This window comes from Phocoena phocoena, chromosome 8 (assembly GCF_963924675.1).
Source record: "Phocoena phocoena chromosome 8, mPhoPho1.1, whole genome shotgun sequence".
In the NCBI taxonomy this organism is placed as follows: domain Eukaryota; kingdom Metazoa; phylum Chordata; class Mammalia; order Artiodactyla; family Phocoenidae; genus Phocoena; species Phocoena phocoena.
The window spans coordinates 49200873-49226262 of record NC_089226.1 but is presented as its reverse complement, the minus strand read 5'-3'; the positions used below and the strand labels follow the sequence as shown (position 1 = coordinate 49226262).

General features: G+C 39.7%; 1 protein-coding gene across 11 annotated transcripts in view; it reads right to left on the bottom strand.

Annotated features, from left to right (window-relative positions):
- Positions 1-25390, bottom strand: part of DLG2 (discs large MAGUK scaffold protein 2) — a 928219-nt gene that overhangs the window by 397879 nt on the left and 504950 nt on the right. For all 11 annotated transcript variants that reach the window (XM_065883319.1, XM_065883310.1, XM_065883311.1 and 8 more), the window contains one exon: positions 18925-18993. In XM_065883319.1, coding sequence (XP_065739391.1) covers positions 18925-18993 — 69 coding nt within the window. The remainder of the gene's footprint in view (positions 1-18924; positions 18994-25390) is intronic.

Genomic DNA, 25390 nt, shown 5'->3' with positions numbered 1-25390 from the left:
TAAAGAGCAGGTTGGAGCCAGAACAACAATTAGGAGTCTTGTGATTGATATAACTTTCTGACAGTTTGGGCAGCTAAATCCTGTCATGGAATAATGTTTCCTGTATTCATTTTTACTGGTCTAACAAACGTACAACTGGGTGTTTTCTTGATTCCTCCTTGGTTCATTCAGTGTATTAACTAGCTTTCCAGTGCCATATCAGTCAGTGTCATGGGTGATATTATTATTAGCATTAATTATTATGAGTACTGATTAAGAGCAGCGATTTTCTAGTTGAATGTTCTGCAGCACACGCTTTCAAATGTTTAATTATATAATAACGAGGAGGAAGTTTATTTACCATTTACTTTGAGTCCTTTATAAAACCAATTTATTAAAAATAAAAAGCTTTCCAAGGAATATATGCAGGGTTAAGTAATCATGTTGGCATTGAACTATGCACAGAAAATAAGGACTATTTATAGAAAACCCCTAAACCAAACTCCCCAGTGGACTCTGTGGCATCCCTCTAAGATAAATTCCAGCTGCTTGGCATTGAGCAGCCTCCGTGTGCAAGGCCACTGAACAGGACAGCCCAGCCGCTCTGCATAACCAGACTCCTAATCTGGCACTTCCAGGTTTCTTCCTAGTTCTGCAGGGTAAAACATATGCCAACAGTGGGGAAATATTATTCCTCCATTTCTTCTAATTCAGCACGTTTCACGCTAGCGAAATCACGTTAGGTGGTCATTCTACTTTTGTTAATGTTCTTATATGAAACTGGATTTTTGACAATGACTAAAAACTTCCAAAACCCCGGAAATCATATTGAGCTCCACATCATATTTCAGTGTCTTACTTAGGCCTCCAAATTGGCCAACTTGGAATAACAAAACACATGTAATTCTGAGGAGGCGAGAGAGGGTGGTGACTTAGAAATGTGGGTTTCAGTCTCAATTCTGCCTCTTACTGGCTGTGACCTTGGGCACCACCCTTAACTTCTCTAAGCCTCAGTGTCCCCATCCATAAAGTAGGTTAGTATTCTCATACATAATGATAATAATTGTCATTGGAATCAAATGAGATCCACATAAAGCACTTACAACATATCAGCTAGTATTAAATATGTAGTATTTAATGTTATATTTTTAGCATTTGAATATAGAAAATATCCTTTTTGAACTTTACTGTGTTTCTGAACTGCCTGCTTTTATGATGGAGTGTTCTACATTCCTTATTTTACATCTTTCCTGTTTTCATGGTTTTAAGGAAGGCTTTCCTTAGTGGAATAATGATGACAATGGTTAATGTTTATAAAAGTCTTTACCTGGGAAAATATAAATCTAGATTCTCAATGTCATCTTCGAAAATCTTTTTTGATATTTTACTCGAAATTCCAAATTTGGAACCTTCTGTCTGTCCTATGTAAAGAATTGGACTTTTTTTTTTTTTGAAACACGGTTGTTATTTCAACAGCAGTTGGCGATAGAAATCCAAGCCCTGTGAGAGAATTAGAATCCCATGTACTGGTAGCCCTTAAATATTTCCCAGTTCTCTGCAGCCTCAGCATTTTTTCAACACTGATAAATTTTTGGCAATCCTTAAAGTTTGCTGTGGTGACACCTTTTATATTTCAGCTCTACACATGTAAGGAAGAAAGATTATAAGGCCTAGGAAAGGATGTCTTTTGGAGTATAAAATGGAAAAAAGAAGCAGTAGGCCAGTAGAAACGGGGCTAAGAAAAATGAGCTGACAGCTCAACTAGGAGCAGAGGTGGAAACTGCAGGGACACGAGGAGAAATGAAAAGAAAACACGTGATTGTGAATTGGGGGAAACAGAGATGATCGGGGTTACCCGCTGCTCTGATTAATTCCTAATAAATCCCCTGAGGTTTAAGCTCCGAAGTTCACTCTCCCCTTCTGGGATGGAAGGAGGGGGCCATAAACTTTCTTAGTCCTTTCACGCAGCTAAGGTCCTTCTGCAGGTGACCTGGAGGCAAAAGTAAAGGTGGGAATCTCACCCAAGAAGATGGTCTGTCTTTATTGGACTATAAATCAGAAGAAAAAAAAATTTTTTTTTTTTGGTGGAAGGAGTTTGATTTCTTTCAGGCACTTATAAAAATCAACTAGCTGTTTGTCTCTTTAATTTTCCTATATTCTCCCTAAATAAACTCTTCAGCGGGCCGGAGGGCAAAATAAAGGAGGTAACAACTATATATATTTTTGTATATTCTAAAAATATACAGGGCTTCCCTGGTGGCGCAGTGGTTGAGAGTCCGCCTGCCGATGCAGGGGACCACGGGTTCGTGCCCTGGTCCGGGAGGGGCTGGGCCCGTGAGCCATGGCCGCTGAGCCTGCGCGTCCGGAGCCTGTGCTCCGCAATGGGAGAGGCCACAACAGTGAGAGGCCTGCGTACCGCAAAAAAAAAAAAAAAATATATATATATATATACATACTTACACACAAAAATCCTCTTCAGTAATCTGACTTGCCCCTCTGTTTTGGTGAGGTCAGTTATATTTCTGTGGCAAATAACGATTTTTGACCACTGACCCCAGCAACTATACAACCTGAATGAAGTTTCTCCTTTAGATCTGCAAGTAATTCAGTGTATTTCTCAGCACATCCAGCCTCCTTAGTTACTTTGGGAAACACTGCTTAGCACTGCTTTTGAGGGTCAGGGTGCAGAAATGTGTTGGAGGAAGTTGAGCATTCACGCCGATTAGATTCGGGAAAGGTGGCTGGGTCTGCGAGTGGGTGGGTAGAGATAACTCAAGCCAACTACCCCTGAGGGCCAGCTGTTTAGAGTCCAGTGGTCCCTAAGGTTTCATTTCTGGAAATAGTTCTGTAAGTCTGGAAGCCAAACTTTTATATCCTTCAGAACTCATGAAATTATAAAATGTTAAGAGTGGGAAGGAATCTAACACATTGTTTAACTCAACCTCATCACCTTGTATATGAGGTAACTGAGACGCACTCAAAATCACAGAGTAAGAGGTGGCTGACTTGAACGCAGAATCCAGGTCTTCTGATTCTCAGGTCAATAATACTTCCACTTTCTACAGTGACCGTATATTTTGGAACTAATATGTAGGCACTTAGACTAAGAAGACTGACTGAGTACTTTATTTTTGTTTTTTTTTTTTGCGGTACGTGGGCCTCTCACCGTTGTGGCCTCTCCCGTTGCAGAGCACAGGCTCCGGACGCGCAGGCCCAGCGGCCATGGCCCACAGGCCCAGCCGCTCCGTGGCACGCAGAATCGGACCGGGGCACGAACCTGTGTCCCCTGCATCGGCAGGCGGACTCCCAAACACTGCGCCACCAGGGAAGCCCTGACTGAGTACTTTAAATCAGCATCGTTCTGGGGAATTGGAAGTATGTTGGCTGTAAAAAAGCTTCTCTATTAAGGCAAAAGGAGCTGGATAGAGAACAAAAGAGCAAATGATTCCAGTTGAGGTCCTGTTCCCAGAGTGTCATTGGAAAGGACAGCTGTTCAGGCCCAATATGGGAACACCAGAGGCTCCCTGGCTCCACCAATGCATGGTCTCAAGGGCCTGTCGTGGTCTTAGAGCGTGGAGAGGGAGTCCCTTGTGCCAAACAGAGGTAGTACATGGCTATCGCTACAGCGACAGGACTGTTCCACTGAGCACGAATGACAGTGATACCACCACAGACCAGTCAACCTGAGAGGATGGGTTCCCTTAGATGCATGTGTTTATAGGCAAGACCACTTATTGGTTCTCCTTGGGATATTTACCGACATCTGGATTTGGGAGAAATTTTTGCTTGGGGTCAATTAGACAGAATATCCACTCCATATGAATTCCTTCTATTCATAGAGGGTGGTTAACATCTTTCTGGGCAGGTATTTTATGGACGGGAAAATGCTAGTTTCTAGAAAATTCTGCCTCTGTATTGTTGCTAAAATTGCTCTTCTAAGGTAAGATAAAACAGTGTATGTCCACTACTGGACAAAAGGAAGATATTTGAGTAGCTGAAGGTACTTCTTGGTCTTTGCAGTATTAGCAAAGTACTTCTAGATTTTTTTGCACTTGATTTTCTTTTTTTTTTTTTTTAAATCCCTGCCTAGTTCCAAATACATTCTGCAAAATGTAATTTGCGTCACCTCTCCTGAAAATCCTACCTACCTTCCCAGAGGCAATCACTTTTAACCACTTCGGTTTTAATTCTAGTAGTTACTTCCCTATTGCTAAACATATGCTTATACTAGAGCTGTTGTCTCTTGAACAAAGGGCGGGGGTTAACCTGAGTATAATTGATCGTCAGCCCTCCATATCTGAGTTTCCTCCACATCCGTGAATTCAACCAGCTGCAGTTAGTGCAGTACTATAGTATTTATTATTGAAAAATATCAGCATATAAGTGGACTTGCACAGTTCAAATCACATTGTTCAAAGGTCAACTTCATTTCATTAAATTCTATTTTGTTCCCAGAACAAACGAAATCCCTCTGGCTTCCTGAGGATAGTTTTTGTTATGTGTGTTTTAATCTTGTTTCTGTCACTTGGTAGGTTTGTTAAGATATTTGGTAACCCGTGGTTGTCTGTTCCTATTTAAGAATGAGGTAGTAGAAAGGTCTCAGAAAGTATTGCAATATAAGGGCAAAACGTTTTCACTGAAAGGCTTCAGGTTAGGGGAGCAAACCCGAAACTGTCCCCCTAACTAGCACACAGTGCAGGGCTTTGGTGTGGGGCACTATTCAAATGAGCTTATCTGGGTTCCTCAGAAGAGTCACCCTATTTCTTCAGAGCAGAAAGTTCATTTTCTGACTGGTGGTAAGTGCTTGCCTGGCAGCTGTTCTGCGTGTAGGGGTGTGCACGCTGAGTGGGGGCATCTTCTATTCTCAGGCTCTGCTCTCAATCCCATCTGTTGTCACTATTCTGAATTCTCCGAGTTTCCTGGGTTCTGTTAGGCGGATCTGCTTCCTCCTGAGCTGTGGGCTCCTCTATGCTTTGCAGCTTCACTGTGGTGGGCTGTTTTGTGGGTGGCATCCCTGGAAACACATCTCCAGGAGATGGCAGTCACAGAGAATACCATGTGTAAGGTGCCCCCGCAGCTGTGTAAGGTACAGCACATGCCTTTCCTCTGTAGGTGATCTAAGGCAGGGACTGCTTTGTTCTGTTTCTTCAATTATTACCCTTCCATCTGCTTTCTGTTATGCAGAAGTATGCTGAAATCTTTTGGCCTTTGACGCTCCCTTCTCCTTTACTGTTATGGGACTGTCCCTTTTTTTTTTTTTTTTTTTATTCCATTAGCTTCTTTTTAATGGGGTCTCAGGAGGGAGAGGAGATTAAGATATGGGCTGCATCTGTCAACTTGAACCTGAAGCAAGGAGCTCATACTGTTAATGGGGACGTTATTCTGCCTCGTTATGTCTGGCATAGTTATAGACGATTCAGATATCAATTTAAAAAACAGCAGTAACTCTAGGTAGAGGCTCAGACAGTTTTATTGTCTCTATGGATCGAATTAACTGGAAATCTGAAATATTTCCACTTATTTTATGTCAAGTAAATAGCAACTTCAGTGAAAAATATATAAACCTATGGCCTTTTAGAGCACCTTCATTTTAATAAATATCCTAAGTAGCCGCTTTTCACGAAAGCATTAGCAAGGAGAATTTTGAAATAATGAAATTTCCAATTTCAGCTGATTGCCCACGTTGAGCAGTATAACACCTTAATGGGAAGCCTGCTAAAGACCCATTGGCCTATGCAAAATGAAAAATACCTCTCCCACTACGCGTTCAGTGACAGTGATTGTATGCCACATTATCTATGTATTTGATGGCCAGCTGGGATGTATAGCATAAACTTTAGTGCTCTGGGCTTTGTAGAGGATTACTGAGGTTTCCCCTTCTAAATATTCCAGCAATGCAAGATTAATTCTACCTCAAATATTTTATTTTATATCAAGAAATGGTTTACATACATAGGTACATATATATGTATTTAATAACAAGTTTCAACGTGGGTCTTCAAACTAACCTAAGCTTTAAAAATGAAAGTTTTGTTTGTTTTCTCACGATACTTGGACGAAGCATATATTCAGCTAGTACTTATTGAGGGCCCTACAGGTACCCGCTGCTTTCACAGGAAGTTGGTGAGTGCTATGCTTTTCTCCCTTTTGGGGAGGCAGCTCATGCTTAGGGAGGGGTTGGGTCCTGTTTAAGATTAACAACAGACAGCAGAGAGGTCAGGATCCAAAATGAATTCTTTGATTCCAGAGTCAGTTTTCTTCCATGATTGCAGGGAACAGAATATTTTTCATAGTTCATTATTAACTAGATATGAGGCAAACTGCTTTATACCAGTTGGAACGATGGGACATAGCTGAGAATACCGTTTCCTGTTTTTTAGAAATGGGATCACTCTGTGTTATGACATCAGGGTAAGGCCTTCACATTTTTGTTTTCATCTTAACAGAGAATTAGAGTTAGTGGCTGCATGTATCACAGAGGTCATTTTACTCAAGTGGAAAACAGTGCAAAATGCTGAAAGACTGCTTATTGGCAAACTGCTAATAAGCTTTTGTGAATAAGAAGAAAGAAGGAAAAGGTTTGGAAATAGCTCTAGAAGGAAATGCCATTATTTAGCATAGCTGAAGGAAGGCTCCTTTGTGTAATGACTGAACTGTGGGATGAAAGCCACCCTGCACGCTGCCAAAGGAGGTCTTTATAAAGAACTAGGAAGGTGAGCTGGAGACCAGTGGTAAGCTCAGCCTCCACACCCTCGTCTCTACCACAACTAACACCTTAGGCTAGTGTGCGTGTGGGCCTCCAGTGCCTCCCCAGATGCCGGGCTAGTCATTCTACTTAGTGATTTCTAGGCTGAGAGTCAGTTCTACTTCTTTATCATTTCTTATCCTAGGAACTTCTTCACTATGTCTAACTTAGACTGAATGTGGCTTATAAATGGTGGGATCAGTGCTTTCCCACTCAATAAAGACTTTTTTTTTTTTTTTTGCGGTGCGGGGGCCTCTCACTGTTGTGGCCTCTCCCGTTGCGGAGCACAGGCTCCGGACGTGCAGGCTCAGCGGCCGTGGCTCACGGGCCCAGCCGCTCCGCGGCATGTGGGATCTTCCCGGAACGGGGCACGAACCCGTGTCCCCTGCATTGGCAGGCGGACTCTCAACCACTGCACCACCAGGGAAGCCCTCAATAAAGACTTTTCATGCCACAGTATAGAGGATGGAGTTGGACAGTGAAGTCAAATTTGATTTCCAATCTAGGCTTGCTATTTTCTATGTAAAGGTCTTTGGGAAAATTACTTAATGTGTCTGAGACTCCATTTTTAGAAAAAAAAAAGATGCCTATTTTACAAGACTATTTTGGAAATAAAATCAGATAAGATAGATGGATGGATGGATGGATGAATAGATGGATAGATAGATGGCCTGGCACCTAATAAGCACCCAATAAATGTTAGTTTCTTTTCTCTTCCCTCGAAGAAATAGCCATGAATTTGTACTATTTTTGTTCCCAGTAAATTGCACATTTTGAATATGATCTCATTAAGCATCTAATGAAGCTTTCTTCTTCAAACCAAAGCATCCTAATCCTGTTAGTGTTTTCCTGATAAAATGCTGTCTCATCCCTTTGTTAACTCTGGATGTCTTTTCCTTGGTCCTTTCCACATATCCAATTTTACATGCAGAATTCAAAACCAGTCACATCCTTTGGAGGATATGACAAGCAACTGTGTTTTGTGGAAGAGTTCTGTCTAAACTATGGCACTTTCTAGAAGGAGAAAACCAAGGAGGGTAGTACGGAGGGTACGGTCACAAGCCTGCACGAACTTGTACTGCAGGTGATGACTGGTGGATGTTCTCAAGTCCAACTGGAGAATGCTCACAGGCTGCAAAGATTATTTCCTCTCATTTTTTGAAGTGGTCTCTTTACTTTAACTTTTTAAGATATATATACTAGAAATGTAAGAACATTTCTTACTCTAGTCCTAAATTCTTCTTTTGGCACTGAGGATAAGCTGATGTGTAGAAAACAGCTTAGGTTATTCTTTCCTTGTTTAATAAGCACTTAAATATAATCTTGGTAATTAAAGTATTTTTAATATAAATATGAACTCAGCAATGAGGCAAACTCAATAATTTGAATTGCTTCCACAAACGATTATTACCCATATATATAGGAAAATGCCTCTCCAGAATATAGCAAAGATACCCGTCCCTGACTTTTAACAAATCCTTATTTAATATATATTAGAAACTCTCATGCCTTATTAAGTATATATTATGTATAACAACAACAGCAACAACTACTGTCACACACATATAATGCCAGTTCTATTATAAAAAATTAAATTATATGTATATATAATTTTAATTCTTGAAAGAACTCTACAAGGAATCATCATCAGTATTTCCATTTTACATTAATTAGGAAACTGAGGCACAATGAAATCAAGTAACTTGCTATCACATAGCTAGCAACTTCCTTAGCCCTGGTTTAAATTCTGGGAGTCTGGTGAGGATCCATGATCTAGACCATCTTGTACATTATTACAGAACCAAATGGTCTGAAGTATTGACTGAGAACTTCTATGTCTTTTTTTTTTTAATGGAAAATAACAAGTGTCGCGATGGAGATAGTAGTTTACTGTTGAAAAATGGGTTACTTACTGTTGAGAAAAGAGTTACTTAATTCTTCCAGAGCAAAGTTTCTGTTTAGTCATCCACTTCTATCTCTGTTTTCTTTTATTGGAGTATAGTTGATTTACAGTGTTGTGTTAGTTTCAGGTGTACAGCAAAGTGAATCAGTTATATATATATATATATATATATATATATATATGTCTCCATCCTTTTTCAGATTCACCTCCCATATAGGTTATTACAGAATGTTGAGTAGAGTTGCCTGTGCTATACAGTAGGTCCTTATTAGTTATCTATTTTATATATAGTTGTGTGTATATGCTAATCCCAATCTCCTAATTTATCACTTCCCCCCATATTTCCCGTTTGGTAACCATAAGTTTGATTTCGAGATCTGTGAGTTTCTGTTTTGTAAATAAGTTTATTTGTATCATTTCTTTTTTACTAGATTCCACATGTAAGTGATATCATATGATATTTGTCTTTCTCTGTCTGGCTTACTTCACTTAGTATGATAATCTCTAGGTCCACCCATGTTGCTGCAAATGGCATTATTTCATTCTTTTTTATGGCTGAGTAGTATTCCATTGTATATATGTACCACATCTCATTTATCTATGTGTCTACAAATGACTCAATTTCATTCCTTTTAACGGCCGAGTAATATTCCACTGTATATATGTACCACATCTTCTTTATCCGTTCATCTGTCGATGGACATTTAGGTTGCTTCCATGTCTTGGCTATTGTAAATAGTGCTGCAGTGAACACAGGGGTGCATGTATCTTTTTGAATCATGGTTTTCTCCAAATATATGCACAGCTGTGGGATTGCAGGATCATATGGTAGCTCTATAGTTAGTTTTTTAAGGAACCTCCATACTATTCTCCTTAATGGTTGTACCAATTTACATGACCACCCACAGTGTAGGAGGGTTCCCTTTTCTCCACACCCTCTCCAGCATTTATTGTTTGTAGTGTTTTTTTCTTTTTGATCATGGCCGTTCTGACTGGTGTGAGGTGGTACCTCATAGTTTTGATTTGCATTTCTCTAATAATTAGTGACGTTGAGCATCTTTTCATGTGCTCTTTGGCCATCTGTATGTCTTCTTTGGAGAAATGTCTATTTAGGTCTTCTGCCCATTTTGGGATTTTTTTTTTTTTTTTTTGACATTGAGCTGCATGAGCTGTTTGTATAGTTTGGAGATTAATCCCTTGTTGGTCGCATCATTTGCAAATATTTTCTCCTATCCTGTGGGTTGTCTTTTCATCTTGTTTATGGTTTCCTTTGCTGTGAAAAAGCTTTTACGTTTAATTTAATCTGTTTATTTTTGTTTTTATTTTCATTACTCTAGGAGAAGATCAAAAAAGATATTTATGGAGAGTGTTCTGCCTATGTTTTCCCCTAAGAGTTTTATAGTATCCAGTTTTACATTTAGGTCTTTAATCCATTTTGAGTATTTTTGTGTATGGTGTAAGGGAGTGTTCTAATTTCGTTCTTTTACATGTAGTTGTGCAGTTTTCCCAGCACCACTTATTGAAAAGACTGTCCTCCACTGTATATTCTTGCTTCCTTTGTCATAGATTAGTTGACCATAAGTGCGTGGGTTTATCTCTGGACTTTCTATTTTGTTCCATTGATCTATATTTCTGTTTTTGTGCCAGTACCATACTGTTTTGATGACTGTAGCTTTGTAGTATAGTCTGAACTCAGGGAGCCTGATTCCTCCAGCTCCGTTTTTTTCTCTCAACATTGCTTTGGTTATTCGGGGTCTTTTGTATTTCCAAACAAATTGTGAAATTTTTTGTTCTACTTCTGTGAAAAATGCCATTGGTAATTTGATAGGGATTGCATTGAATCTGTAGATTTCTTTGGGCAGTATAGTCATTTTGACAATGTTGATTCTTCCAATCCAAGAACATGGTATATCTCTCCATCTCTTTATGTCATCTTTGATTTCTTTTATCAGCATCCTATAGTTTTCTGCATACAGGTCTTTTGCCTCCTTATGTAGGTTTATTCTCAGGTGTTTTATTCTTTCTGATATGATGGTAAATGGGATTGTTTCCTTAATTTCTCTTTCTGATCTTTTGTTGTTAGTGTATAAGTATGCCAGAGATTTCTGTGCATTAATTTTGCATCCTGCAACTATACCAAATTCATTGATGAGCTCTAGTAGTTTTCTAGTGTTGTCTTTAGGATTTTCTATGTATAGTATCATGACATCTGCAAATAGTGACAGTTTTACTTCTTCTTTTCAAATTTGGATTCCTTTTATTTCTTCTCTGATTGCCATGGCTAGGACTTCCAATACTATGTTGAATGAAAGTCTTTTTCCTGATCTTGGATGAAATGCTTTCAGTTTTTCACCATTAAGAATGATGTTAGGGCTTCCCTTGTGGCGCAGTGGTTGAGAGTCTGCCTGCCAATGCAGGGGACATGGGTTCGTGCCCTGGTCTGGGAAGAGCCCACATGCCGCGGAGCGGCTGGGCCCGTGAGCCATGGCCGCTGAGCCTGTGCATCCGGAGCCTGTGCTCTGCAACGGGAGAGGCCACAACAGTGAGAGGCCCGCGTACAGCAAAAAAAAAAAAAAAATAAATGATGTTAGCTGTGGGTTTGTCATATATGGCCTTTATTATATTGACATAGGTTCCCTCTATGCCCACTTTCTTTTTATCATAAATGGCTGTTGAATTTTGTCCAAAGCCTTTTCTCCATCTATTGAGATGATCACATGGTTTTTATTCTTCAATTTGTTGATGTGGTGTATCACAGTGATTGATTTGTGGATATTGAAAAATCCTTGCATCCCTGGGATAAATCCCACTTGATCATGGTGTATGACTCTTTCAATGTGTTGTTGGATTCAGTTTGCTGGTGTTTTGTTGAGGATGTTTGCAACTATGTTCTTCAGTGATACTGGCCTGTAATTTTTTTTGTGTGTGGTATCTCTGCCTGGTTGGTATCAGGGTGATGGCAGCCTCATAGAATGAGTTTGGGAGTGTTAATTCCTCTCAGTTTTTTTGGAATAGTTTCATAAGGCTAGGTGTTAATTCTTCTCTAAATGTTTGATAGAATTCACCTGTGAAGCCATCTGGTCTTGGACTTCTGTTTGTTGGAAGTTTTTTAATCAGAGTTTCAATTTCAGTACTTGTGATTGGTCTGTTCATATTTTCTGTTTCTTCCTGGTTCAGTCTTGGAACATGGTACCTTTCTAAGAATTTGTCCTTTTCTTCTAGGTTGTCCATATTATTGGTGTATAGTTGCTTGTAGTAGTCTCTTATGATCCTTTTTATTTCTGTGGTGTCAGTTGTAATTTCTCCTTTTTCATTTCTGATTTTATTGACTTGGGCCCTCTCCCTTTTTTTCTTGATGAGTCTGGCTAATGGTTTATCAATTTTGTTTATCTTTTCAAAGAAAAAGGAAAAAGAACCAGCTTTCAGTTTCACTGATCTTTTTTATTTTTTAGTCTCCATTTCATTTATTTCTGCCCTGACCTTTATGATTTCTTTCCTTCTACTAACTTTGGGTTTTGTTTCTTCTTCTTTCTCTAGTTGCTTTAGTTGTAATGTTAGGTTGTTAATATTTGAGATTTTGTTTCCTGAGGTAAGATTGTATTGCTAAAAACTTACCTCTTAGAACTGCTTTTGCTGTGTCCCATAGGTTTTGGATCATAGTGTTTTTGTTGTCATTTGTCTCTAGGTATTTTTTGATTTCCTCTTTGATTTCTTTGGTGATCCACTGGTTGTTTAGTAACATATTGTTTAATCTCTACATGTTTGTGTTTTTTAACAGTTTTTTTTCCTATAATTGATTTCTAATTTCATAGCCTTGTGGTATGAAAAGATGCTTGATATGATTTCATTTTTCTTAAATTTACTGAGGCTTGATTTGTGGCCCAATATATGATCTATCCTGGAGAATGTTCCATGTGCATTTGAGAAGAAAGTATATTCTTCTGCTTTTGGATGGAAAAATTAAGTCCATCTGGTCTAATGTGTCATTTAAGGCCTGTATTTACTTACTGATTTTCTGTCTGGATGATCTGTCCATTGGTGTAAGTGGGGTGTTAAAGTCCCCCACTGTTATTGTGTTACTCTCGATTTCCCCTTTTATGGCTGTTAGCCTTTGGCTTATATATTGAGGTGCTACTATGTTGGGTGCATACATATTTACAATTGTTATATCTTCTTCTTGGATTGATCATGTAGTGTTCTTCCTTGTCCCTTGTAACAGTCTTTAAGTCTATTTCGTCTGATATGAGTATTGCTACTCCATCTTTCTTTTGGTTTCCTTTTGCATGGAATACCTTTTTCCATCCTCTTACTTTCAATCTGTATGTGTCCCTAGTGGGTCTCTTGTAGACAGTATATATACGGGTCTTGTTTTTGTATCCACTCAGCCAGTCTATGTCTTTTTGTTGAAGCGTTTAATCCAACTACATTTAAGGTAATTGTCAATATGTATGTTCCTATTACATTTAAGGTAATTGTCAGTATGTATGTTCCTATTACATTTAAGGTAATTATCAATATGTATGTTCCTATTGACATTTAAAAAAATTGTCTTGGATTTGTTTTTGTAGCTTTTTTCCTTCCCTTCCTCTTTTGTTCTCTTGTGATTTTATGACTATCTTTAGTGTGTGTTTGGGTTGCTTGTGTGTGTGTGTGTGTGTGTATGTGTGTGTATCTATTGTAGTTTTTTTGTTTGCAGTTCCCATGAGGTTTTTAAAATTTTTAAGTTTTATTTTTTAAAAAAATTGTTTGCTTGTTTGTTTATGGCTGTGCTGGGTCTTCGTTGCTGTGCATGGGCTTTCTCTAGTTGCGGCAAGTGGGGGCTACTCTTCGTTGCAGTGTGCGGGCTTCTCATTGCGGTGGCTTCTTGTTGTGGAGCATGGGCTCTAGGCACGCGGGCTTCAGTAGTTGCAGCACGTGGACTCAGTACTTGTGGCTCGCAGGCTCAGTAGTTGTGGCACACAGGCTTAGTTGCTCTGCCACATGTGGGATCTTCCCAGACTAGGGCTCGAACCCATGTCCCCTGCATTGGCAGGTGGATTCTTTTTTTTTTTTTTTTTTTGTGGTACGCGGGCCTCTCACTGCTGTGGCCTCTCCTGTTGTGGAGCACAGGCTCCAGACGTGCAGGCCCAGCGGCTGTGGCTCATGGGCCCAGCCACTCCGCAGCATGTGGGATCTTCCTGGACCGGGGCACGAACCCGCATCCCCTGCATCAGCAGGTGGACTCAACCACTGCGCCACCAGGGAAGCCCGGCAGGTGGATTCTTAACCACTGTGCCACCAGGGAAGTCCCCCCTTGAGGTTTTGATATAGCAGTCTATATATACATAAGGTTGTATTAAGTTGCTGATCTCTTTCCACCTAAAGAAGTTCCTTTAGCATTTGTTGTAAACGTGGTTTGGTGGTGAATTCTCTTAGCCTTTGCTTGTCTGTAAAGCTTTTGATTTCTCTGTCAAATCTGAATCAAAGCCTTGCTGGGTAGAGTATTCTTGGTTGTAGCTTTTTCCATTTCATCACTTTAAATATATTTTACCACTCCCTTCTGGCCTGCAGAGTTTCTGCTGAAAACTTTATGGAGATTCCCTTGTATGTTATTTGTTGCTTTTCCCTTGTTGTCTTTAATATTTTTTCTCTTTAATTTTTTCCAGTTAGATTAATATATGTCTGTGTTCCTCCTTGGGTTGATCCTGTATGGGACTCTCTGCACTCCCTGGACTTGAGTGTTTCCTTTCTCATATTAGGGAAGTTTTTGGCTATAATATCTTCAAATATTTTCTCAGGCCCTTTCTCTTTCTCTTCTCCTTTGTTGACACCTGTAATGTGAATGTTGGTGCGTTTAATGTTGTCCCAGATGTCTCTGAGACTGTCCTCATTTCTTTTCATTTTTTGTTCTTTATTTTGTTCTGTGGCAGTGATTTCCACCACTCTGTCTTCTAGCTCACTTCTGCCTCAGTTATTCTGCTATTGATTCCTTCTAGTTAATGTGTTGTTCATCTCTGTTTGTTCTTTAAATCTTCTAGCTCCTTGTTAAACATTTTTTTGTATCTTCTCTGTCTGTGCCTCCATTCTTTTTCTGACCTTTTGGATCATCTTTACTATCATTACTCTGAATTATTCTTCAGGTAGATTGCCTATCTCCTCTTGATTTAGTTGTTCTTGTGAGTTTTTATCTTGTTCCTTCATTTGCAACGTATTTCTCTGTCATCTCCTTTTGTCTACCTTTCTGTGTTTGTGGTCTCCTTTCCACAGGCTGCAGGATCATAGTTTCTCTTAGTTCTGTTGTCTGCCCCCTGTGGGTGAGGTTGGTCCTGGGGTTTGTGCAGGCTTCCTGGTGGAAGGGACTGGTGCCTGCTGTCTGGTGGGTGGAGCTGGGTCTTGTCTCTCTGGTGGGCAGGGCCGTGTCAAGGGGTGCGTTTTGAGGTAGCTGTGAGCTCAGTATGACTTTAGGCAGTCTGTCTGCTGATGGGTGGAGCTGTATTCCTGTTTTGCTGGTTGATTGGCCTGAGGCATTCCAGCTCTGGAGCTTGTAGGCTTTTGGGTGGGGCTAGGTCTTGGTGCCAAAAATGGGACCTCTGGGAGAGATCATGCTGATCAGTGTTCCCTGGGGCCTCTAACACCAGTTTCCTTGCCCCCAGAGTGAGCTACCGCTGACCTTTGCCTCCTCAGGAGACCCTCCAAGACCCCTAGTTAGGTCTAGCCCTGGTTCCTATGGAGGTATTGCTTTGTGCTGGGTCCCAGTGCATGTGAGACCTTGTGTGCACCCTCCAAGAGTGGAGTCTCTGTTTCTCCCAGTCCTGTGGAGCTCCTGCACTCAGGACCCACTGGCCTTCAAAGCCAAATGCTCTGGGGGGGGGAGGTTCTTTCTCCTGATGCCTGACCCTCAGACTGTCTTGTAGGGCTATTTTTATGTGGGAACGTCCCTGTATAGCCTAAGTGGGTTTAATATTTTTGGGTGCTAGAGCTGTTTTTAACATGCTTGTCTGTCACCTCTTTCCTCAGTGTATGCTGGCCATTATCCCCTTGGTAAGAGGAGTGACTGATGTTGTGGTGACCTGAGCCTGCACTGGATATTGAATAGGGGCCTCCCCTTGCTCTGAGGTTGTCACTGCCCTGTCAGGGGCAGGGTCTGCTCTCCAGTTGGAGTAGAGGCCCCGAGATCTGTCTCTGAGCTGTGTTTCTGACCTGCAGTGTGACATAGGCAGGATTGGAGCACTCTCTCTGGGAGAGAAGCCACTGGGTTTTCCTCCTCCAGAGCTGTTCAACTGTGAGTGTGCTCTGTTGCATCACTTTTCACCTGTTGGGCTGGCTCATAAATTATACTATTGCTGGAACTTCTCTCAGACCCACCTTAACAACGGGTATGCCGGCAATTGGCCCTGGTGTCTTTCAGGCGTTGTTTTCACCAGACTACCAGCACAGATCCACTGCAGTCAGGTCCCAGGACTGCAGTAATTGTGCACCAGGGCCTGCTGTGGGAGCTATGGAGGCAGCTCAGATTCTGGCCCAGTCCAGTCCCCATGTGTATGTGCCCACAAACCCACAGTTGCTAAAGCTAGACCCATCTCAGCTGGGGGAGCACTCATTCATTTGGATATTCTGCAGGTGCTGAGTTTACAAAGCCGGCAGCTGGGGTGTAAATCCGCAGTTCCCACAGCTGTGAGGAGAGATTTCAGCTCTTCTTCCTTAGTTGCATGGCCCATGAGGCTCAGCTGTGGTTTCAGCCCCACCTCTGCATGTGGGCCTTCCACCAGTGTCTTTTCCCGAGGCTGCCCCAGAGCCTGCCCAGGTGGGTGGGGTCAGAGGCAGCAACAGGTGGGGCAAATGCCAGCCTGCTGGGGTGGGCAGGGGTGAAGGAGGCAGCCGCAGTGGATGGGGCATCTGAGCCTGCTTGGGCTGTGGGGCTGGAGGAGGGGCGGGGGTGAGTGAGCCTGCTCTTGCAGGCGGTGGCCAAGGAGGGTGAGGCCTGCAAGCCTGTTCAGGCAGGAGCCCCTTCTAGTGCCCAGGGAGGCAGGGGCTGGCATGTGGGGAAGGGGGCTGCAACGGCGGCCAGGGCTTCTTCCACAAACATTCCCGCTTGTAGAGCTCTGTACTCCCATACCTTCAGGCTCTGTCTTTGCAGCTAACAGCAGTTCCCTCCCTGAGTCTGCTCTCCAAACCCCAGGTTCTAGCACCCAGCCTCTGTCCGCACCAGCAGACACATGTCTCAGGCCGGGACGTGCCGTGCTGTGGCACCAAACATTCATGTAGGTCTTACTCTGTCCTGCCTGCCACAGACTGGTCGCTGTGCTATCCTCTGAGCCCCTGAAGCTCCCCAGCTGATCTCCCTACTAACGAGGGGGCTTCCCTGGGTGGGGGAACCTCTCATCTTTCAGTTCCCCCCCAGGGGTGCAGGTTGTGTCCTGTTTCCTCTTGTCTTTTTAAAATTTCTTTTGTCCTACCCAGTTGCATGGGGATTGTTCTTGTCCTTTTAGGTGTCCGAGGTCCTCTGCTAGTGTTCAGCAGGTGCTCTGTCAGAATTGTTCCATTCTTGATGTACTTATGCCATCTTGACTCCTCCCCCACCTCTATCTCAGTTTTTGTTTTCTTTTTTAATAGAGGAGCTAAAATTGTTTGATGTTCTTTACTGCTAAAAACAGAAGAGTAGGACTAGGAAGAGAAGGAGGTATCCTTTTGAGGGGAGGGCAGTGTTCATGCAGAGGTCACATTCCTTTCACTCACGTTCCCATGGGTTTGCGGACATGCAGTGGATATCCTTCGCTAAAGGCAAGAAAGGGCACCCCATGAAGTGTTTATAAGATTTTATGCTGTTCCAGGAAGGAAAGGCTAACCTCTCCCTCCCAAGTGGATGTCCACTAGGTCATGGAGTTTGCTGACTTGCCCTGGGGAGAGAAGATGAGAATGTCAGGCAGGGAGAAAGAAAGGAGGCAAGGACTAGCCCTAGTAAGTTCCACCTGAGGGGTAGGAAAGATGGATGCTGCTCATGTCTGCAAGCCTCACATTTGAAGCTGCTGAGGACAGATGAGAAAGGGTGACTATGTGCTTGTGAGGAGGGACTGACACAGCTGGGGCAAAGTGGGTGAGTGCATCAGAGGACTACAGTGTGCTACTGCCAGGGGGTTTTGTAGAAAAGATCGCTGATGCTCCCAGGGGACCACGTGCTGGGGGAGTTGAGTTTCTTAGCATTGGTGCGTGTTTGGTTCTCTACCCATCCAGGCTACATCACCCGTGATAGCCAACAGAAAGGAGGACTGCTACAGGAGAATGTGAGGAATGCCATTTCCCATTTTTTTTTTTTAAACAACTTCATTTCTACCAGAGAAGAAATCTAAGAGAAAGGAAGATCTAGAGGGCGGTATGAGAGAGAGAGCAGATTACTCCTCTATCAACTCCAGAGCACTTTGGTGGACCCCAAGTCTTAATTATGTTGGAAAGAGAGACAGAGGTTTGACTGAAAACACAAGATTTTAAAATAGAGAGACTAGAGATTTTAACTGAAATGCCATTAAGGAAGTCTACTTGTCATTGAGAAATAGGGTTGAACAAAGCATAGTTGGTAACAGATATTGGAAAATAGTGATTTAATTTTTATACAGTAACCAATTAAGTGTTGTCAATTAAATCAGTTGCGATTATAAAGCAAGTGGATGGAAATATTAACTCCTTCTTCTCAGCCCCTTCAGCTTCTAAGTCCTCTACACGTAAGCCTGGCCAGCCAACATCACCATTCTCATTTCCTGCCTTGCACACCTTGCGCCAAATCACTCAGTGGCCTTTTGACATCTGAAATCTGCTTAGATGTTCATGTTTTTGCATGTGCTCTTTCTCCTGCAGGGAGTGCCCTTCCTTCCAATATCTGTCAGTCAGGCAAATATCCACAGATGCTTCAGTTCTCAGCTTGAGAGTTATATCTTCTCTGAAACCATCCTGACCTGTTCCCCCCTCCCTCTTTGTTACCCATTCTCGGTCAGATATCCTTTCTGGATCCTTCATTAATCCCTCATACGTATTTCCTGTGTGATGCTTACACTGTTATGTGCAGGTGTGTGTTTATATTTCTGTCATTCTCAATAGATAATGAGTCCTCTGAAGGAAAAGATCTTATTTGACTTGTTCAGTGTAGTGCCTCGCACGGTGCTGGGCATATATATAACATAAGCTTCATAGATATTTGCTAACAGAAAGAAAAAAAAGGGGTAACGTGGGGAGGGAGGGAGGAAGGAAGGAAAGAATTTATGCTCAAAGTGACAAGGGTGCTCGGTTTGGTTTAAGAGAAGGCTCCGTATTATTCTTATCGTCTTACCCTTCCAGGGAGATGGCCCGTTGGAGAGTCACTGAAGGCTGGCGGGTTGTAGTGCTGTGTTGGGAATGACTGCAAGAAAAGAAAGAAAAAACAAACACAATCATTTATTTAAAATATCTTTGCACATTCTAATAGTCTTATTGTCATGAAAAGAATCAATGTTGGAAGAAATACAGGAGAGATTAAATGACTGTTCTTTGGTGATAAGCAGAATCATCCACCACAGTATAACACTCTACCAGATAAGGGGCTAATATTTCTTTATAATTTGATTTCAACATGTATTATTCAAAAGTAAACTTTAAATGAAGGGTAGCCATGAAAAGAAATATATTTGGAAGAGGTAATTATTTTCCCCTTGGAATAAGGTAACATAAAACCAAATTTCACTATGAGGCAATATATTATTTTTTAAGGCAGAACATTTTTTTCTAACAAAATTTTAAACAGCAAATTTGAAAATTGTAGTAGTATTTAATTAGTATAAATTTATTAGTTTATATTTGCAATACTTGTAAAAATTATAATAATTCAACTGTTGAATGAACACAAAAACTTGAAAAATGGGATTTCCAGTTGCATATCAACATTAGTTAGAATTTAAGGTAATTCCGTATTTATTTTGGTTGCATGATAAGGTAAGACTGATTTTATAGATAAGTATTTGCACTAGAAATTATATTGTATCTTTGCACTAGCAATTATATGGTATATATAGTAGTATCTAATACTTATTGAGTACTTATTGCCTGAGTTCCTTTTCTAAGTATATTTTTACATCCTTTATTTCTTACAGCTCTGAGTTATGTACTGTCTCATTTGACAGATGAGGAAATTAAGGTAAGGAAGGTTTAAAACTTGCCCAAATTCATGTGGTAAATACCTGTGCTCGAAATGGTATCTAGACGTGCCATTCTTCTTAACCATCATATCACCTTCCAAATGGTAACAGTTTTTCTGGCTTTGAAAGAATTTGTCTTGCAATCTCAGAATACTCTTCAATTAGAGACAGAGGGAGACTCTTTCATCTGAGATATGCACAATGACAATCCAAGAGCATATTGTAATGAATTGTGAGTTTCCAATGTATTAAAGTATACAATAAAATGTATTTCAGTGTGCAATTTTAGTTTGTAGTATTAGTTTAAAAACTTATTTGTAACATTAGTTACATATACATGTAGTGTGTGAAGGTGTGTATATACACATATATGTATAGAGAGAAACCTGAGGAAAATATTTGCAGAACATGAGGCAACTTCACACAATTCTAAGACTTCTCAGCACATGCTTTGAAAACACTGACATTGCCATAAAGAGCCAAGCAAATAGGCTGCAGATTTTCATTCAGAACCTTTGTTATTATGGGTGAGAGGAGGTGTTTAACTGTGACATGGATGACATTTATCTGAGGTTGAGAGAGCAGAATTTGGGGACTATGGCTAAGGCCTAGAGAATGGTCGTCTTCCTCAAATTAAGGATTGTATCCTTTGTTTCCTGGCATCCCTCATAGTGCCAAGCATCACTTATGTCCACTAAGCATGTTTTGATTGGCCAACTGAAAGGCAGCATAGCATTGAGGAGCTGGACCATGTAGCCAGGCTGCCTGAGTTCAAATTTCAGCTCTGCCACATAGACCAATGTGACCTTCCTCATAGGGTATTCAATGAATACAGTGTTTAGAACAGTGTCTGTCTGTCTTACATGGTAAAAGCTACATAAGTGTTAAATAAACATATGATTTAGCAGAGTGTGCACTTTGAGATCTTTCTTTAGTACTAAATAAGCATAATTACTTAGATCACTTCAATTAGCCATATAGTCAATGCCACAAGGTGTAGACTTGTGAGTATATTATAACTTTGGTGGTCAATATCAAATTATTAAAATGTTTTCTGTTGTAAAAACAACATTATAAAATTAATAGAAATCAGCCACAGCAATCAAAAAAAAAAAAAAAAAAGAAAATGTATCCAGATTGGAAGGGAAGAGGAAAAATTGTCATTATATGCAGATGACATGATACTATACAGAGAAAATCCTAAAGGCACCACCAGAAAACTACTAGAGCTCATCAATGAATTTGGTAAAGTCGTAGGATACAAAATTAATATATAGAAATCTGTTGCATTTCTTTACACTAGCAATGAAATATCAAAAAGGGAAAGTTAAAAATCCCCTTTAAAATTGCATAAAAAAATACTTAGGAATAAACCTGACCAAGGAGATGAGACATATGCTGAGTATAAAACACTGATAAAGGAAACTGAAGATGAGGCAAAGAAATGGAAAGATACCCCATGCTCTTGGATTGGAAGAATTCATATTGTTTAAATGACCATACTATCCAAAGCAATCTACAGATTTAATGTGATCCCTATCAAATGACCCATGACATTTTCCACAGAACTTGAACAAATAACTCTAAAATTTATATGGAACCACAGAAGACCCAAAATTGCCAAAGCAATCCTGAGGAAAAAGAAAAAAGCTGGAGGTATAACCCTCCCAGACTTCAGACAATACTACAAAGTTACAGTAATAAAAACAGTATGGTGCTGGCACAAAAACAGACATATGAATCAATGGAACAGGACAGAAAACCCAGAAATTAATCTACGACAAGAAGGCAAGAATATACAATGGAGAAAAGACAGTCTCTTCAGTAAGTGGTGCTGGGTAAACTGGACAGCTACATGTAAAAAAAATGAAATTAGAACACTCTCTAACACCATACACAAAAATAAACCCCAAACGGATCAAAGACCTAAATATTTAAGACTGGATCTGTAAAACCTAGAAGAGAACACACGCAAAACATTCTCTGACATAAATTGTAGCAACGTTTTCTTAGGTCAGTCTCCCAAAGCAATATAAATAAAAGCAAAAATAAACAAATGGGACCCAGTCAAACTTACAAGCTTTTGCACAGCAAAGGAAACAAAATGAAAAGACAGCCTATGGAATGGGAGAATATATTTGCAAATGATGCAACCGACAAGGGATTAATCTCCAATATATACAATTATGCAGCTCAATATCAAAAAAAAAAAGACCCAATCAGAAAATGGGCAGGAGACCTAAATAGACATTTCTCCAAAGAAGACACATAGACGGCCAACAGGCACATGAAAAGTTGCTCAACATGGCTAATTACTAGAGAAATGCAACTTAAAACTACAGTGAGGTATCATCTCATGCTGGTTAGAATGGCTATCATTAAAAAGTCTACAAATAACAAATGCTGGAGAGGGTGTGGAGAAAAGGAAACACTCCTATACTGTTGGTGAGAATGTAAATGGGTGCAGCCATTATGGAAAACAAACAGTATGGAGGTTCCTCAAAAACTAAAATCTAAAAATAGAGTTGGCAATATGATACAGCAATCCCACTCCTGGTCATATACCTGGAAAAGACGAAAACTGTAACTTGAAAAGATACATGTACCCCAGTGTTTATAGCAGCACTATTCACAATAGCCAAGACATGGAAGCAACCAATGTCCAAAGGCAGATGAATGGATAAAGATGTGGTGTATGTATACACACACACATATATATATACACCCACACATACATACAACACTGGAATATTAATCATAAAAAGAATGAAATAATTCCATTTTCAGCAACATGGATGGACAGAGATTATCATACTAAGTGAAGTAAATCAGACAGAGACAGACAAGTAATATGATATCACTTAGATGTGGAATCTAAAATGATACAAATGGACTTATTTACAAAACAGAAATAGATTAACAAAGAACAGACTGGTGGTTGCCGAGGGGGAGGGGGGTGGGGGAGGGATGGATTGGGAGTTTGGGGTTAGCAGATGCAAACTATTATATATAGAATGGATAAACAACAAGGTCCTACTGTATAGCACACGGAGCTATATTCAATATCCTGTGATAAACCATATGAAAAAGAATATAAAAAATGTATAAATGTATAACTGAATCACTTTGCTGTACAGCAGAAATTAACACAACATTGTAAATCAACTATACTTCAATAAAAAAAAATTCTCTGACATAAATCATAGCAATGTTTTCTTAGGTCACTCCCCACAGGCAATAGAAATAAAAGCAAAAACAAACAAATGGGACCTAATCAAATTTACAAGCTTTTGCATAGCAAAGGAAACAAAAAGACAACGTAGGGAACAGGAGAAAAATTGCAAATGATGTGACCGACAAGGGTTAATTCCCAAAATATACAAACAGCTCATAAAACTCAATAACAAAAAAACCAAACAATCCATCAAAAAATGAGCAGAAGACCTAAATAGACGTCTCCGAAGAAGACACATATTGGGTTGGCTAACAGGCACACGAAAAGATGCTCAACATCGCTAATTATTAGAGAAATGCAAATCAAAAGTACAATGAGGTATCACCTCACACCAGTCAGAATGACCATCATCAAAAAGTCTACAAATAATAAATGCTGGAAAGGGTGTGGGGAAAAAGGAACCCTTCTACACTGTTGGTGAGAATGTAAACTGGTGCAGCCCCTATGGTAAACAGTATGGAGTTCCTTAAGAACCTGAAAATAGAGTTACCATATGATCCAGCAATCCCACTCCCAGGCGTATATCTGGAGAAAACTCTAATTCAAAAAGATAAATGCATTCCAGTGTTGATAGCAGCACTATTTACAACAGCGAAGACATGGAAGCAACCTAAATGTCCATCAACAGATGAATGGATAAAGAAGGTGTGGTATAGATACATAATGGAATATTACTCATCCATAAAAAAGGATGAAATGATGCCATTTGCCACATGGACCTAGAGATTATCATACTAAGTGAAGTAAGTCAGACAGGGAAAGACAAATATATGATATCACTTAGATGTGGAATCTAAAAAATACAAATGAACTTATTTACAAAACAGAAACAGGTTCACAGACATAGAAAACAAACTTATGGTTACCAAAGGGAAAAGGGGGCAGAGAGGGATAAATTAGGACTTTGGGATTAGCAGATATAAACTACCATACATAAAATAGGTAGACAACAAGGTCCCTATATTGCACAGGGAAGTATATTCAATATTGTGTAATAAACTATAATGGAAAAGAATATGAAAAAGAATATATATGTATTCATATATACATATACATAACTGAATCACTTTGTTGTACCCCAAACTAACACATTGTAAATCAACTGTACTTCAATTAAAAAAATTAAATTAATGGAAATCAAAATAAGAGAGAGTAAAAAAAATTCACATATAATTCCACTGCCTTGTCTCAGACTTTACAGAATCATCTAATTTAATTCTTGGAGCTGTCCTATAAGGAAGGTATGAGAATCCCCATTTTATATTTAAGAAAACACAAAGAACTTAACATGTCAGAAAACAACAGCTTGCAAATATGGAGCCAGAATTCAAACTAAAGCCCCTCTTGTTGCCAAGTGTATGTACTTTAAACTCTATGCTACTGATTCTCTGTATTTCCACGTGTTTCATATCATTTTAAATATACACAGACCATATATAACTTCATATCTGCATTCCTCCTCCCCCCCCACATTATAATTTAATCACTCCTGGCAAGGTTTCCATAATTATTATTTTGGTGTTATATAATGTTACTCTGAAGATGTAATTTATTTAATCATCCTTTTACAAATGGATATTTGGGTTATTTCTGTTGTTTTAATATTATAAACAATGCTGCAATGAACATAGTGATATCAATTACTTTTTTTTACTTGACAATTTCCTTTGAATGTATTCCCCAAAATGGAAATATTTATTTGGTTATGTTTCATGACTTATGTTATTAATTACTTTTCAAAAGTTTCTACCATTTTATTGCTTCTAAAAACATACGTATATGTGCCAGTTTCACCACAATCTTATAAGCCCAGCTATTATAATTTAAAAAAAATTGATAATAGGTACAAAATGATGCCTCAGATTTATGAGTATTTCTTTCTTTATGAGAATGACCTTTTCTTTTCTATGTGCTTATTTGCGAATTGTATTTTTTTGTTTAAACTGTTCAGGCTTTTCCTTTACCATTTATCTTCCACTGGTTTAGAGAGTGCCAACATTCCTTGGGTAAAGATCAATGATGCTTACTAAGCAAGATTAATGAGTAACTGGAATCACTGATAGTTTCCTCACCAATAACCTGGCCCATATAATGAAAACAAAGAAATATTCAGTAATCTCACTTATCACTACCTTAAACTAATTACTTTAATATTCTGCCCCAAATTATTCCAAAAATGTCCCTTTAAAAGTTTTAGTGACACTTAGATTAAGTGCAAAAGGTACCATGAAGTGCTCACAGAAATTGACTCCTTTTGTGTTACACAAAGTCAGCCAATTTCTCCTAGCATGTGAATCTGGAACAAACGGAGCTTTTTACAACATGTAATTACCCTTTTACTCTACTAAGACATATATGGTGAATTACCTGATAGTCAAGACCTACAGATG